General features: G+C 40.9%; 1 protein-coding gene across 1 annotated transcript in view; it reads left to right on the forward strand.

Annotated features, from left to right (window-relative positions):
- The window catches only part of CASK (peripheral plasma membrane protein CASK), a 652,453-nt gene that overhangs the window by 607,550 nt on the left and 26,594 nt on the right, over positions 1–18,309 (forward strand). The window contains exons 7-8 of the mRNA XM_080284923.1: positions 5,932–5,964; positions 11,532–11,633. Of these exons, the coding sequence (XP_080141049.1) occupies positions 5,932–5,964; positions 11,532–11,633 (135 nt within the window). The remainder of the gene's footprint in view (positions 1–5,931; positions 5,965–11,531; positions 11,634–18,309) is intronic.

Here is an 18,309-nt window from a genome sequence, read left to right on the forward strand (position 1 = left end):
AAGTACTAGAGTTCTAGAAGGGAAGGTGGAGTGTAGTGGGAAAGGGATTGTTTGGAGTAAGAGTTTAAATGTGATGTTGAGTCAGGGATATAAAAATGTACTTTTATTGGAAGGATGATTTTATCTCAGCTTCAACATACTAGATAGAGAGTCAAAGTCCTGCCAAAATTGTTTTCATACCTGAAGAGAGTTCATGTTGGACTAAAACTTATAGCTTGCCAGTAAACAATAATTATTTGGGTATATTTTTTCCTCATTGAATCAAACCTCATCATTTTTTCCATGTACCTCTGTGTGAGAGCGGTGGAAATGAGTTATTTGAGAAGAGCTTGTGGAGCCATATGGAGAGAGAGACTGACAAATGAGGTGATGGAGCATTGTGGTGTGGATGTGGATGTGATAGGAAGCGTTAGGAAACACCTTGAGGTGGTTTGGCCACGTGGAGAGGATGGAGAGTGAGAGACTGATGAGGAGGGTGTATGTGAGTGAGGTGGAGGGGGGGAGAGGGAGGAGGAGGCCAAGGATGAGATGGAGAGATGGAATGGAGAGGTATATGAGAGAGGGGGGTGTGAGCTGGGAGCAGGGCAGTGAAATGGCAGAGGACTGGGTGACATGGAGGCGATTTGTTTGTGGCCACCCCTTACATGATTAAGACGTCTGGCAATAGATAGATAGGTGGATTGATAGACCTTTATGTAGTTCCACATTGTTGTAAAATGTTATATGGAGAGTGCATTATGTTGGTGTCAATGGACCATGTCACTAAGGAAGTTAAAAATAATCCCTTTTCTTAACTGTGATTTGTTTTGGCAAGAGGGATAAGGAGAGAAGAGTGCAGAATGTCCCTTAGTTCCTCCTACAGAACAAATACCAGTTAAGAGAGGAAGATAATGATGGGCGTGTTTTCATATGACACAGGTGCAGGTGGGGAAGGCAGCAGGTGTGTCTGGGTTGACTGCCGAAATGTTGAAGGCCTCAGGAGATATAGGGGTGAGGTTAGTCACTGACCTGATAAATATGATTATATATGAATGTGTTGTCTCAGATGATTGGTTGAAGAGTGTAATTGTAAATGTGTACAAAGGAAAGGGTGATGCCCTGGATAGAGGAAATTATGGAGGTATAAAGCTTTTAGAGCAGATAATGAAGGTAATGGAGAGAGTTCTAGAAGGTATGTTTAGAGAAAGAGTAAATATTGATGAGATGCAGGTTGGGTTTATGCCAGGCAGGGGGACCACTGATGCTATGTTGATGAGATGCAGTTTGGGTTTTTGCCAGGCAGGGGGACCACTGATGCTATATTCATTGTTTGACAGCTTCAGGAAAAACATATATATCGAGGTGGTTTGGCCATGTGGAGAGGATGGAGGGTGAAAGACTGATGAAGAGAGTGTATGTGAGTGAGGTGGAGGGGGAAAGAGGGAGGGGGAGGCCGAGGATGATATGGAGAGATGGGGTGGAGAGGTATATGAGAGAGGGGGGTGTGAGTTGGGAGCAGGGGAGTGAAATGGCGGAGGACAGGGCGACTTGGAGGCGATTTGTTTGTGGCCACCCCAAACGGGATTGAGGCGTCTGGCAATAGATAGATAGATAGATAGATAGATAGATAGAAAAGGGATCTGTATTTTGTTTTTGTTGATTTGGAAAAGGCCTTTGACAGAGTCCCTAGAGAGGTGGTGAAGTGGGCAATGAGAAAGCTTAGGTTGGAGGAGTGGCTGGTTAGGGTGGTTGTGGCCATGTGTGTGGGTGCTCACACCCAGGTAAGAGTGAATGGAGATTTGATTGATGGAGTTTTCCATGAATGTTGGTGTGCATCAGAGGTCAATTTTGAGTCCCATGTTGTTTATCATGGTACTTGAAGCCCTCTCACGTGACCTCAGAAACAGACTCCCGTGGGAGATGTTGTATGCTGATGATTTGGTGCTGATTGCAGAGAATGAGAGGAAGGCGGAGGAAGGATTTAGGAAGTGGAGAGATGGTATGGGGCACAAGGGTGTAAGGGGAAATGCAGATAAAACAAAAGTTATGATATCTAGGGTTGGTGGCAGTACAGTCAAAGAGGGAGAGTGGCCATGTGCAGTTTGCCACAAGGGCGTGGGAAGTAATTCCATATTGTGCAATGTTTGTGATAAATGGGTGCACAAGAGATGTAGTGGTATTAGTGGTAGACTGCGAGATAATGTTGATTTTGTGTGTGCGGCGTGTTGGGGATAGCAGGTGGAGATTGTCAGGCGTGAAAGGATTGAACTTTCTTGTGAGTCTTGAGTGTGTGGAAGAGTTTTGTTATTTGGGAGACATGTTATGTGCTGGAGGTGGGGCTGGAGCTAGCTCTGTGGCTAGGGTGAGAAGTGGTTGGAAGAAGTTCAGGGAGCTGTTGCCTCTCCTGACATTGAGAGGACTCTCCCTACATGCTAAGGGGTCTTTGTATGCAGCATGTGTTAGGAGTGTGATGCTGTATGGTAGTGAGGGGCAATAAAGGAAGAGGATATTCGCAGGCTCAAAAGTACAGAAATGACAATGATTAGATGGATGTGCAGTGTGTCCCTGCATGCAAGGCTTGGGGGGCTGGGTTTACGATGTTAGGGTTGAGAGGTATTGCTGTTGTGATGAGGAGAGGTAGATTGAGATGGTTTGGGCATGTGGAGAGGATGGGGGATGATTATTGGGTGCAGAAGGTGAGAAGTGTTAATATTGGGGGTGGGGTTGCGAGGGGTAGACCGAGAAAGACTTGGAATGAGGTCATTAAGTGTGACCTCAGGGTTAAGTGACTGAACAGGAAGGCTGCCATGGATTGTGCAACATGGAGAGCTGCCATTAGGTGATAAAGGCCAATGCATGCAAGCATGTTGGAGCCTTCAAAAACTAAACGAACAGAATCTTAATCCCTTTTAGCTTAGTTGATGGCCAGATATAGTCATGCTAGAGGATTGATTTGACTGGTAACCAAGAAGACTCATTTCTGTCACATAATTGAAGGTCACCGATTTTCCTGCAGGCCCAACATAGTACTGTATTCGGATTATGAAGCCGTTTCCATTAGATAATTACAAACTGACTATAGTTGACTACATTGGTTTTTGCAAGAACAACAAGGAAAGGAGAGTGCAGAATATTCCCATGTTTCTTGTTCTCATGAAAACAAGTCTAAGGCCCAACAGGTGTTCTGTTTTAAGCTTGTATGTAAAACTCTCCACAGTCAGGTGGCATTGGAAGTTTCCAGCACCTCTTCCTTGGCGATTTATTTTGATTATTGCACCCTAATTTCCATATGTATGCTCTTTATATCTTTTTACATAACATGCCTCGGTAACATGCAAGATCTTTTAAGGTGTAATAGGCAAAATATTTGCTAAGGAAGAAGTGTTGTGACATATCTCAAGATATGTACTTAGAATGTCACTTTCTTAATCCCTTGACTAATTTAGGTTTTCTTCTTCCTTATTTAAATTTATGAACAGAATCAGTTGTACAGAAATACTGAGTGCAGTATCAATGCATTAGTTTTTTTACAGTACAGTATTGGTATTTATAGCATAATATTATTATGTTAGTTCAAATATTTACATCATAATAGTTCTGATATTTTGTTAAGTTTCGTAGCCTTTCAGAACTTTGGTGAATCAGTATCAGGCACATATTTTTATAAGGTGTTATCAGTGTACTTAATTTTCTTCACCCTAGAATAGAACTGGAAAATTGTGTACCTTTACCTTGCTTTTGAGAGTCTTTTCATTAGTAGTCACCACCTTGATTGGCAGTACATTACGACATAACCAGGAACGTACAGAAAACCATAATTTTTGAACCTCGGCTTGTTTGTCAGTAGAGATGTAGTGTGTGGTACTTTTATATCATAGAAACAGTTTTAAAGCCTTCACTCCGATAACATATTCTATATTCCATTAGTTCTACCTCCAGACAAGTTTATTCAGTGTGGGAGAGGGTTTTTCAAGCTGTAGGGTTGAGATTACCCTTTGTAAACCCCTTCAGTATGATAGGCCTTTTAAAAATTGAATAAAAATCTGAAGATAGAACAGAATAAAAAATATGTCACCGTATAGTGGGACTTAAGTGATACCTTACTGTCACTTTGTTTGGGTCTTGCAACACTGAGGTTGGAATCAGACTTGGATTGTAATTTGAGTGGCATACTAGGCTTTGTAGCACCTCTTCCCGAGTTATTTATTTTACATATTACTCCTTTCACTTTCCTTCATATATTTTTCATATAGTGTTAATATCACTATTGTTTTCATCACTAATATGCAAGAGAATATTAAAGTGTAATGTGTAGAATGAATCACTGAGGAAGTGATGCTACAAATTCACCTAAGCCTCTATGAATACAACCTACATTCTGATGTGAGTTTGTCCAGTTGTGTAGGCTGGGAGAGTTAGGAAAAGAACACCTCATTTCATTGGTTAACATTCTGGGTATTCAGCTCCTCATTGTCAGGATGCAGCCACGCATGATACTTTCAGGTGTAGGTTGGAGTTCTGCATCATCATAATCCATAGAAATTCTCACCCTCACCCGTCTGCATCTAGTGGGGCAGGTTGTATGTGTTGGTGATGCAAAACTGCCGATACACACCAGCACCAATAAGCGTTTGGTGTGGACATGGCAGGTGACAGTGAGAAATGTTGTACCAGTAATTTAGTTCAGTGAAATGGGTTGTTCTCTTTCCAGCAGTGATGCCTACCATCAATACATGATTGAAAAACATACAGTATGCTAGAATGTGGACCATTATTTTAAGTTGTATAGGAGGCTTCATGACATAATTTTCTTAGCAATTTTGTTGTGTTATTTCATTACCATTGATATTGTATGTCACTGACGCACAAGAGAGTATTGTAGAACAGTATCCACAATAAATCGGTAAGGAAAAAGTGCTACGAAATCTTCTTGGGCAACTCCAGCCTTAGTGTGGTAGGCCCTTAGGGCCATATTCTCATCAGCTTAGGAGGATTTCTAACACGTCTTCATTATCAATTCATTTTGCATGGAACACCCAACTGTTCTCTTGTACATAATATAGGTCTTTCTAATATCAACAGTAGTTGCATAAATATCTTACAAGGGAATACTGTACAGTATTAAGGTGTCATTTGCAAAAATAAACTGGTAAAGACTAGGTGCTTGGAAGCCTCCGTCAGTGATGACAATATGGCCTTTAGTGTGGTAGCTTCCCTCTCTCATGTCCAGCTGTTTAAAGTGGAGGGGAAGATGCTGTGAGCTATTTGACATGAGCCAAGCAGTTGAATATCAATACGTTGTTGCGCCCTCTACCCTGGTGTACCCTGATTGTTTATATTAATCTAGTTTTGTCTTTCCTTTCCACAAAGGTTTTTATCGAGGAGTAGGCTTGATTTGTCCAGGATTCAGGATTCACATCCAAATTCATGACCAATATTCTGTTGTGGCTTGTGATTTGTACTTGTAGGAGGGAGAAGACACATTCTGAATCTTAGTGTATCTTCTGTTTGTCCTTCAAAAACAAATCTAAGTTAGATGGCATTTATTACAAGTTTTTTTCCTTTTTCTTTTTTTCTGTAGGAAACACAAGCAAAAAAAAAAAAAAAAGTGCAGAAACTTCCCATGCCTCTTATTCTTCCTGTAAAACCCAGCATGAAGCTGTGTCCTTACCAAGTACTTGCTGGCACAGATGAGGGTTCTGCGTTATTATAACCCATAGTAGTTCTCACCTGAACTTGCCCCTGTCCAGTGTGGCCACTTATATGGGTTACATTGATACAAAACTTCCACCTCCACCAGCCCATGCCAGCAAACATTTGTTGGGGATGTGGCCAAAGTTACAACAGGGATTTGATTATGAATGTATTTGTGTATCTCAGTCCAGATTTGTCTACTGTCAATTCTGAAAATACATGTCTATTTCTCTTTTTCTCTCCCCCATATCACACCAGGACTGGTCTCTACGCAGTGGAATTGTCAAAAAGGTTTTTATTTAAGCAGTACACTTTTTTTTTTTTTTTTTTTTTTTTTTATATATATATATAACAAACTTCCTTCCCTTCCTTGATGTAGAGACAAATTCAGGGTGGCATTGCAGAATTCTTAACTCCTTTTTCTAAGCGATTTATTATGCGTTAATTTTGATATTCTCATCTTATATATTTTTTGCACCAGCATTGTATCGAAAACGTGCCATAGGGTAGAATGGTATAATATGCATAATACTGTAAATCGCTAGGAAAAGGCAGTTATGAAATCTCTTGTGCCACTCAAAGACTTGTGCTTAAACCCTGAATTGTGAAGTGGAATTCATGCTTTTATTAAAATCTTTCCTATGTCATTCTGACTGCACTCTGTAATGTGGGATGCTGGTTAACCATACTTGAAAACCACAGGCATTCAGTAATAACCCTCAACACTTACGGACTTGCACTCCACATTGCGATTTGAGGTTTAAGTATACGGTCCTTCCAATGATGTCTGTAGTCATTACTTTCTTATACAGTATGACTCATAAATAGCAGAATCTTTATTTTTATTTATTTATTTATTTTTCAACCCCATCAAACTGGTGACGTGCGTTATTAGATACTGTATACTCCTCCTGCTTCCAGACAATTTTATTCAGCTTCAAGGAGACGTCTTGTCATGGAGGGGTAGATAGAGGCAACATCTATTCACTCTGGTACCAAAAACCTCTCCTAAATTTAGTACAGTTGTCTGGTGATGGTAAAAGTGAAAAATACATCAGTGAATTGAAGGGGTTGATAATTTTGTGTGCAACAATGTATTTATGTGTTCTTGTTCAAGTTATATTCAACGCAAAAAATAAGTAACCTGAATGAAATACCTCCCCAGTTACTGCCTGACTACCCATTTCCTTCCCTGCACGTCTGTACTCAGGGTGGCATAAGAGATTTCATAGTGCCTCATCCTTGGAGATATGTTTTCCATCTTTCATGTCACTTTTTCCATATTGTATATACTGTATTCATGTTAACTGCATCATACTTTGCAGCAGTATTATACAAGTGGATATTAAGGTGCTATGTGCAGAATACAGTACAGTCACTACTCATTTTACGTTGATTCGGTATACAATAATTCACTACAACGATAATAGAAAAGTTCCACCCCAAAATCCGATTTACGATTAACTTCCCGCTATAACAATATTGCCATCAGAAAATTTCGTACAAAGCACAAGGCACACACAAGGTGACTGTTACTTGTCTCAGGCAAGATGGCGGTCCCAGCGTGCAGAGCATTGTTTTGGTTCAGTTGCGGTCCCGCCACCCCTTCAAAGCCCTGTCTTTTCCACTCATTCACGTGTGTCCCCAGCTATCGTCACCTCTCAGCCAAGCATCATGCTGCTGAAGGCCTATATATCATGTAGCACAAGGCCAATGTTGCACAAGTGTGTTTGTTGTGTTGTTGCAATGATTTACTGTACGTTAGTAACGCTGCCTGTATTGGTGTGATAGTGTTTGTTTTGGTCTTGCAGACAACTTGGACGGACACAGGAAGTAATTAAGGTGGATTGTCATTTTTGTTTCAGTCTTGGGTAGGTGACTTTGAGAAGTTGAGTTGACATAACCCGCCTTTTATAATGTGTTTCAATCTCCCGATTTACGATAAAATCATTATACGTTCAGGTATGACCTGACATAACCCCATCGTGAAATGAGTAGTGACTGTAATAGTAACTGTAATTTCATACGAAGACGTGCCGTGGAATCTCCTAAAGCAAGATTCATCCTTCAGGCATACGAGGCCATGCTGCCTCATCCTTGTAGATGTATTTTTGATATTTCATATTATTTTTATGGAATGCTACTTGCATCTTGTTAATGTAGTTTGTATCTTTTACTTCCCCCCAAAAGAGGCTATCGAAGTGTAAATCTCAGAATAAAGCACTGAGGAAGAGGTCTGTGAAGTCTCCAGAAGCATTTAGAGTATGATCCCTTTTGTTGCTTGTATTGGTTACTCATTACGTCTTCTTTTTACAGTTGTTAGCCTCCGTTGATACAAGGACGTCTTTTTATGCTAGCCACTACCAGTTTAATTAGAAGAATTCCCCAGTGCTGGAGGGATTAGAGAATGTTGTATCTACCCTTTCAGAAAAAAAAAAAAAAAAAACTAATAATTGTGGTAGGTGGGAGCGCTCGCCATCCACTCACTCGATGTAGTGCTGCTGTCGGGTGTCTGCCCTTTCCTCTCCTCCATCCTTCTTTCCTTCCATCCTCTTCTGTCTTCCTTTACTTCATTCTTTCCTTGTCCTTCTGCCTATGGGTAACATTATACTTCCTCTTCTGTCTTTCTTTCCTTCATTCTTTCCTCTTCCTTCTACTTGTGGGTGACTCTACACTGAGTGACAAGCCAAATTGTTTCCTGTACACCAGGAAACCATTACTATGCTGGGTGGTATCCATATAACCAAATTATGGCACCTGGTGGTTAGTGAGTAATTATTGCGCTCCAATCGGATTGACCCGGTGAAGGTTTATATCCAAGGGGTGGTTGGAGTTGATTGCTCATGTAATGCCACCCAGGGATGAGTGAGGCTGGTCGCTCTCATCTTAAATGTCGGGACCAGCTGCCTAGCCCCGGGCTCCTACGCTCCTCATGGGGCAATGTAGGATTGGATGATGGATGGATGGATGAATGAATAATAATAATAATAATAATAATTATAGTAATAATAAAACAGTAATAATAAAAGCTTGATAGAATTGCCTGGATGTACTGAGGATATGTAAGAGACGTCACCAGGTTGGAGAGGCTGAGAATTTTTTTTTTCTATTTAATGATTGTTAATTGTTCATTATGTACTAATATTTTCTTTTATCTGAGAAGACTAGATGTTGATCTGAGTTTCCTTGTAAGTAGGTATGTTTAAGATGTTAGAAACAATGAATTTTCTTTGTCTTATTGCAGTTAAACATCTCATAAATATGTAATGATTTAAACAAGGAACCTCCTGTCATGGCACTAATGGGGCTATTATTGCTTGTACTGCTTATACGATATCATTAACCCCTTCAGTTCATTTCCCCCCCCCCCCCCAATATACTTGATGTTACCACTGCGGTGGCTGAGTAGTTAGCATTGCTGACTGCGAAGCTACCAACCCATTACTGCCAGGGTTCGAATCCTGATGTGGGTAGCTGGCGTCACTTCACTCAGGTGTCCATCCAGCTCTTGTGGGTTGGTAGGTAAAATCAGTACCTAGAGCAACACCTAGGGAAGGTAATTGTGGTAGCCTGGATGATGCAGTGGCCTTGTATTCCAGGATATTGGGTGAATAACCCTTCACAGGCTCAAAGGCCTATGTTATAAAGATGAGCACCACAGCTAAGCACTTCGTGGCATATGCTCCCATCTTGTTGATATTAATTTATTCGTTGTAGGAGAGACCGACATTAGAAAAGTTATTGAGGGCTGTATCTAACCCGTCCTGTTCGAAAATACTGAGTTGAAAATAATAGTCATAATGTAGCAGGAATACAGTAAAAGTACATACTGTACTTGGACTGAAGGGGTTAAACCTTGTGCGGAATCCAGACTCTTATAGCTTTTAGTTAATGTTGTGCATAAGAGCTTAGATGAGTGCTTTTTAAAATATTTGTTTTTCTTTAGTATGTGTTTTTCTTAAGTGTCTTATTTTGATGGCTTATTAGTGGTCTGTGGTAATCTCCATTCAAATTTGGTTACTGAACTAAATCATTTTTGAAGTTTTGTAAAAATTTTATCTTTGATTTATGCATTTTGTTATATTTTCAGTTGTAAGTGTGTTTTTTGTTTGCACTAATGGAAAATGTAGCTTGATAATGCACTCACATAGCTTTGAATGTCAGTATGATCAGTAGTCTTTTAGTATGATGTCACGAAATGTACTGTCTAAGGTGCTGAATTTTAATACTGATATACTGTGTTGCTGTAGTTAGTAGTAAGCAAAATATTTCCATGACAGCGTTATATTTGCTTCAGATAAATGGCATTAGGTAAATGATCTTATATGTCACATTGTACTTTCTGAATTTAAGAGCAGTAGGATTGTGATATTTCCTTTCAAGTTTTACCATAGTGTAATAATATAGGTTATATTTAAGCTTTGTTGGTATTATTTTAGCTTGTCAGACATGTTTGATTGTTTCAAATAATACCATTTCCTCTTGTTACATGTTTATTATCTAAACAGAATTTGATGTGTGCTAAGTATCCTTTAAAGATGAAGTTTAAGACTGGCTTTATAACATTCTTAGAGATTTTTAGAAACTAGTTATATCTAAACTAGTCAAAAGTTGATATATAATACTACTGTAATTGGAACTGCATTTTGCGCATATTGGTGGTGAATACTGTCAGTCACTTCTTTAAAGCCCAGAGATGGCTTTTTAATTTTTGCTATTTCCTGGCAGCAATCTTCATCTTCGGAGAGTCTTTCGAACTGATGAGGTTAGATGTAATCATAAACTTATTCAGTATGAGAGGCCTGAGTTAAATAAAATAATTTGATAACAGCAATAGTTAGCTAAAAAGAACAGTATCCAGGTTCAGAGGTTTACTGAAAATGCAAAGGCTTACAGATTGTTGTTCCTTCCATGTTAAGTTGATATTTAAATTGTACCAGAACTTTTTAACTTTTGTTAAGACATTAGTTATGTGCTCCAAACTAGCTAAAGTGGGGTGAAGGGAGCCCATAAGGCATTAATTGTTGGAATAAGAAGAAAATTTAGCTGTTTCAGTCTGATGGTATAATTTTCATTTACTATTACAACCTCCAGACGATTTAATTAAATTTTAGAGTTTTAGAACTGAAAGTGCTAGATATAGAATTTATAGCTTTCAGTGATATATGCCTCTTCTAAACTGAATAAAATCTGGAAGTAAGAATGAAGAAATAAACCAATGAAATTGGCCATCATATTGAATGGATTAATCAGGAATATGAGCCACCAGATCTGAAATGCAAGTCAAACTGCAGAACCAATATGATTACAATATTTTTGGGTATATTACAGGCATAATGACGGAAAAAAAAAAAAGCAGGCAAATGAAGACCATGACAAAAGCTAAACTGAAGCCACTTGGTGGAGACATGTGAAAGTTGACACACACACACACACACACACACACACACACACACACACACACACACACACACACACACACACACACACACACACACACACACACACACACACACACACACACACACACACACACACACACACACACACACACACACACACACACACACACACACACACACACACACACACACACACACACACACACACACACACACACACACACACACACAGAGTTATTCACCAGTTAAATTATTCACAAAAACTAATGTCATGACTTCATACTTAAAAGATCAATTAAACATCTTTCTTTTTTGTTATATAAAGATAGTAGTATGAAAAATTAGTAGGTCTAGCTATTGAAAAACCATTAAAAGAAAGATTAGACACCCCGTTTTGTGCCTAGTTCAATAAATAACAAGACAAGCAAGTGACCATACTAATGAAAGGTACCCCAGCAGATCTACGTGCGCGCGCAGTTTGACTACGACCCACTAGAAGATGACATCATTCCCTGTGCTCAGGCTGGCATTGCCTTCAAGACTGGAGACATCCTTCAGGTTAGTAGCTCTTGAACATGTCTATTGCCAGATGCCTCAATCTCAAAAGGGGTGGCCATAAACAAATTGCCACCAAGTCATCCTGTCCTGTCATTTGGCTGCCCCCCTTCCAACTTACACTTCCCCTCTCTGACATCTCTCTCCACTCCATCTCTCCTTATCTTTGGTCTCCCGATCTTCCTTTCCTACACGTACACTTTTCTAGACAGTCTCTTTTCTCCATCCTTTCCAAATGTCCAAACCATTCCATCATATTTCTCTTGACAGTCTTTTTTTTTTTTTTTTTTTCCCCACAGCTTTACTTAAGTACTGTAATATTCCTGTGGCTCTCAGATGTCTTGAAGACAATGTATTACACCTGTGTGTTAGTAACATTATACAGTGTCATTACCACATTTTATTTGCAGATGACTAGATAGACTAAATGGAGTGATGAGAGTGTGAGAGAGTAGGAGTATGGGTGGGGTTTATGTGCTGAAGTAGGTGAGAATGAGAGGGCAAAAGAGGGTGTATGTATCGTTGTGGGCAAGAGATGAAAGGAGAATAGAAGAGAGTATGGATCAGTTGGTTCAAGGATTGTGTGGGTAAGACCGAAAGTAGGAATACAAAGGTGGGTGATTGTGTGTGTACAGTATATGCGCCAATGGAAGACTGTGTGAACAAAGTAAAAGAAGAGTTCATGGTAAATGTGGAAGTGTGCATGGAAAAGTTTGAGAGGAATGAGAGAGAGTTGTGTTTGGAGATGTGAATGAAAAAGTAGGAAATGTGAAGGTGGATGGAGTACCTGGTGAGTGGGGTGTGCCTGCAGAAGTGGATAAGAATGGCAATGCTCTAGTAGACATTTGTGCAGGGAAGGGATTGGTGATAGCCAATACCCTCTTTAGGCACAAAATGATCCACAGGTATATGTGGCAAGTGATGAGAAGGTGGGTAGTGAACTGAATGAACAGAAGGCAGTGATTGATTATGAGTATGTGGATGAGAGAATGAGATGGTATGTAATAGATCCAAGAGCATACAAAGGTTGGGGGAGTGGACTTTCTGACCACCACTTGGGGGTGGTTGAAGTCAAGGTACACGAATGCAATGGATGAAAAGAAGGAGAGAAGGACTGGAGGAAGTAGTCCATACAAGGAGGGTAGAAAGGTTGCATGAGGATGGAAAAAAGACAGAGTATAAGAGAGAAGTGGAAGAGCGATTTGGTAAATATGATTTGGAGCAGATGAGGGATGTGGAAGGTGTGTGCAAGATGTTCATAGACAAAATCCATGCCACATGCGAGCTGGTGTGTAGGGTGACGTAAAGATGAAAGGGGATACAAGGAACAGCATGGTGGAATGAAGAGGTGAGACAAGCTGTGGTGCAAAAGAAGAAAGCATATACAGTAGTGAGTGGATGGGAAGCAGAGGCATGGAGGAAGTTCGTTGATGGAAGAGAGAGTTATATGTAGAGAGGAAGAGAAAGATGAGAAGATTAATAGCAGAAAGTAAGAAGAGAGTGGATGAGGAATTTGGAAGGAATTTGAGTGTAAAGTGGGAGGCTTTAAGAAAATGTTCTGGAAGAAGGTAAAAAGAGTTAGACAGGATGATTAAAAGTTAGTAGGGGAGTGAAAGGTAAAAACGGTTGATTGATAGTGGAGATAGGAAAAAAAGTGAGCAGATGGAGAGAACGCTTTAAGGAATTGTTAGACACAGAGAATAAAAGTAATACGAGTATAATTGGCTGAGGAATGGCTGGGAGGTGGAGGGAGGTGAGAAGAGAGGATGAGATCAGTTGGATGGAAGTAGTGGAAGCAATCAAGAACGTCCAATTGGTGAAAGCCCCTGGAATTGATGGAGTGTGTGGTGAAATGCTGAAGCATGGAGAGAGAAAGTAATGGAATGGGTATGGAAGATATATTCAGATTGGCCTGGGAAGAAGGTAGAGTCCCAGAGGATTGGAAGTTAAGTATAATTATTCCCTTGTACAAAGGAAAAAGGGAAAAAGAAGTGTGTGGTAATCATAGGGGCATTTGTCTTCTCAGTGTAATAGGGGAAGTATATGGTAGGGTGCTTATTGACAGAGTTAGGGAAATTACAGAGGAATCAGTTGGTGAAGAACAGAGAGGTTTTAGAAAGGGAAGAGCTAGTTTAGGTCCGATATTCATCCTTAGGTCTTTGGTGGAAAAGTTTCTAGAGAAGAGAAAGAAGTTGTATGCGACCTTCATAGATTTGGAGAAAGTGTATGACAGAGTAAATGGGAAGCTGTGGCATGCCATGAAAAGTATGTGTGAGGGTGCTAAGGCTGCAGTGTGTGTGGATGGTGACCTGAGTGAATTTTTCTGTCTGAATGTTGGATTGAAATAGGGATGTGTCATGTCTCCATGGTTGTTCAATCTGGATATGGATGGGGTTATAAAAGAGATACAAGGTAGGGCAGTAGATGTTGGAGCGCCTCTAATGAGAGAGGGCAACGTTTGGAAACATATTAGTTCTGTTGTTTGCAGATGATACTGTATTGATAAGGGAAGATGAAGGGGAACTGCAAGGCTTGGTGAATGAGTTTGGGAGAGTGTGTAAGAAACAGAATCTGAAGGTGAATGTAGGGAAGAGTTAAAGTTATGGTCTTCGAGAGAAATGAAGTCACTGAATGCACAGTGAGGTTGGATGATGAGGAAATGGAAAATGTGAGTGCATTTACAGTAAGTGCTTGGGTAGTGTGATGAGTAAGAATGGAACTTTGGAGGATGAAGTGCTTGAAAGAGTACAGCTGAAAAGAAATATTGCTGGTTCTTTGAAAGGAGTGATAAGAAGTAGAGAATTGAGCATGGAAGTAAAAAAGTTGCTGCATGATAGTATTGTGATAACAACTCTTATGTATGGAAGTGAAGCTTGGACCTTGCTGGAAGGACACAAGTCAAGAGTGAGAGCAGTGGAAATGAATTATATGAGAGGGCATTTGGAGTTTCATGGAGAGACAGACTGACAAAATAAGGAAGTGAAGAAGCATTGTGTTGTGGATGTGGATGTGATAGAAAGCATTAGGAGAAATACATTGAGGTGGTTTGTCCATGTGAAGAGGATGGAGGGCAAGAGACCAATGATGAAAACATATGTAAGTGAGGTGGAGGGGGAGGAGAGGGAGGGGGTGGCCGAGGATGAGATGGGGGGATGGAGTGAAGAGGTTTATAAGAGAGGGGGGTGTCAGGCAGGGGGAGAGCAGAAAAATGGTCGGGGACAGGGCAACATGGAGGCAAATTGTTTGTGACCACCCATTACGGATTTAGGGCGTCTGGCAGTAGATAGATATATAGATAGACTAGATAGATAAATATAAGTACTGTAAATGGGGTACACCTGTATTCATCACCAAAACCCACATCGTCACTGATCCATTCCATAAGCAAAAAACCCATTTAGTCACCAGCCTGCTTTGTCACCATTTCCAGCTCCGCCATGAGCCCTGTTTCATCACCAACCAGTTTTGCACCATACCCTGTTCCTCCATCAGTCAATTTTTTTCCCTTATCCCATTCCATCATTAGCCCATTTAGTCACCAGTATGTCATGAAAATGGATTTCAGTTTAAATTGTTAACTTTTGATCCTCCTCCTGTGCCCCTGTCACCTTGATTGTTAGGGCTCTGTGACCTTATCAAAGCCAACATCAGAATAGGCACTGAAGATAGTTTGTCACATAGTCCTGGTCACCATTGAGCAATGTCCTCTGTTGAGCATTACAAGAGTGATATACTTTATTGATGAACTTTTAACTTAGTGTGACAACTCATTTTCACCTCATAAAGTCTGCAAATTTTGCTAAGCAGTGTTCACATGCATTTGCATAAATGTGTGGAAATCATCAAGAAGATTATGAAAGTGTTTTTGGCTATCAAGCAGCTACTTGCTACTGACAAAAGTTGAAGAATTCATCATGGATTTTGAAGTTGCCATGGGGACGTGTTTCCTCCGTTCTCTTGCTTGTCTGTACGTTCCACCAAATTAAGGCTTTCTCGCTTGAAGTACACTCAAACCTCACTTGAAGTACACTCATACCTCAAGCAACATTGTTTTGAAGTTACACGGTCACCAACTCTGTGACATATCACAAGTAACATACAGTAGGTCTTGTCTCAAAGTTAAGTGGTTCATTCCTACGGAGTTATGTCAGGCGCCTGGCTTTCCATGATTGGTTACTCCACTCAACTCCTGTCGTACATCAGTCGAACAAGATGGTACTCCTAAAATGGATGGAAAGTTGACGGTAGGAAAAGCTGGAGTTCCCATTTCATCAGCCCTCGGAAGTAGCTGATAACCATCCCCCCTTGCAGAACTTTTTCTGTGTTTCAGTAACACAAGGAGCTGGCCAGCATAGTTTTCTGTACAGTTTCCTCTATCTGTCAACACCAAACTACAGTACCCTCGCGTCCAACATGCGTTAGTCCAGCACGATTCACGTCCAGCACGGAGAGCAAATAATTAGTATTATTTAATACGATTTAATTACTGCAACACGAGTGTGTTAGCATAACACGCACAGAGCTCCGAGAAGTGGGCGAAATCCACTGAGTTCACCTCTAGCACGATCACCCCCGGTCCAACACGGTCATACTGGACATTCCCATGATGATGATAGCCAATGAAAACTTCTGATCAAGTAGCCTTCCCCGCCCGCTATCGTGACGTGATCGTGATGCTGCCCAATTAAAAACGCTTCTGCTGTCATGTGATGTTTTGTTTAAATTTCTTCCGCCACAGCGCCACTCAGTAGCATAATTCTCATTGGAAGGTGCTTTTTTCTTAATGCATTTTCTGCCCTTGTTACTGCATTTTACCCTGCTCACGATGCCTAGGAAGCCTTCTGAGAACCCCAAGAAGCGTCGGCACCTCCCTCAGGCCACCAAGCTAGAAAGCATCAAGAGGAAGAAGAAAGGGGAGAGGAAAGTTGACATTGCCAAGGCCTACGACATGAATGAAGCCAACGTGAGGACCATAATAAAAAATCAAGACAAGATCCTGGCAGCAGTGAAGGCTTACAGAGTGCTAGGACAGGCAGAAGCAGGACCTTTCATGGCTGTGGACGAAGATAGTGATTCTGAGTGTGATTTCGAAGGATTTATGAAGGAGGTTGAGGAGGAGCAGCAGCCATTACCCGCTAGTGACGCCAGCAGCCATCCTCCGGGGACCCAGTAGGACACTACCTACAGCCTTGGATACCACCTTCCATTCCCAGCAAGCCCACCAACACTAGCCTAAAAGGTTAGTTATCATTCATAGCATAGTACTTATTATTATAATTACAATAGTACCAATATATGTATAGGTATATGGTAGGTATTTAGGGTGACTTTTCCTAGGGTTGCTGACATAATTCATTTTTCCCCATAAGCTCTATTGTTTGTCCAACACGTTTTTGGTCCAACACGTGACCCATGCATGACAATATTACTATGTTGGACGCGAGGGTACTGTACATGCACAGTGAACATCACACTTCCTATTCCAAAGTCATCAAAAATGGCATCTCGCACCCAGCCTCAGAGTCCCCAAGGGGGAGGGCGTACCATAAAAACACCCATCATCTGCCCGTCTTTGAGCGACAGCCAAGAGAGATGCATGGAACTGTTGTCTGACTCACGTCTTGTTCATTTCTGCAACATTTAAGGCCCTTTCTCTAATTTTCTCTCAGTTGAATACGAGCTCTCTTCCTCTGAACCTCACCTTCTCTTCCTCACTGAGACTCAGCTCTCTAGGGTGATTGATAGCAAACCCTTCTCTGTATCCTCATACTTTCTCTATACTCACTTCAAAGCCAAAAGTGGCTGTTGTTATTATGTGCGCAACAGCATACGGTATTTTGTTCACTAGTTCCTGAACTTGAATCTTCTGAAGTCTGTACAGTCTGGCCTCGGCTGTCCTGTCATTCTCTGACCAAATATTTCTGTGCTGTGTACCTATCCACTAATTCCAGTATGAAAAATTCTTTGACTCTCCTTCTTCCAAGATTGGTCACGTCCTATCAATTTCAGCTTTCTCAGAGATTTCAGTGTTCACCACCATCACCTTTGGCTCTCCTTTCCTTTCACTGATCCACCTGGTGAACAAGCCTACATCTTTTCCAACCTTCATGACCTACTGTGACAGGTACAGCACCCAAGCTGTATCCCTGACCACCTTGGAGAGAGTTCCACCATATGTGACCGTTTCCATACAACTAATCCTTTTGTTTATGCTGTTAATCTTTTCTCTCCATTGGTCTCCTCTGATCACAACCTTACCACCTTGGTCTGTCCTATTGCTCCAGTATGGTATGTGGGCTCTCCTGAGAAACAGCAGCTGTGACACTTTGGAGCTGCTAATTGAGATGCTCTCAGGCAGTATTTCTTTGATTTTCCCGGGAATGATTGTTGCTTTTATGGCCAAGAGCCTTCTGAGCATGCCTTGAGCATTATGGTTATTTTATCAGGCATGGAGCATACATTCCTCTCTCTCATCCTGTGACTAATGCAAAAAGAACTTGGTTTGATCATGCTTGTTCTAATGCTGTCCACAACAAGGAGAAGGCTCCCCACATACAGGTCTTCTCAATAGGGTGGAGTCGGCTTTTCGTCTCATTAACTCTCCTCCTCTTACTGGCTCCCTTCAACCTCTGTCTCTTCGCCTCACTGTTGCATCTTTATCTCTTTTCAAATGCAGCTC

Source organism: Coenobita brevimanus, chromosome 103, assembly GCF_032717465.1.
Source record: "Coenobita brevimanus isolate Jiangsu-jjx chromosome 103, ASM3271746v2, whole genome shotgun sequence".
In the NCBI taxonomy this organism is placed as follows: Eukaryota; Metazoa; Arthropoda; class Malacostraca; order Decapoda; family Coenobitidae; genus Coenobita; species Coenobita brevimanus.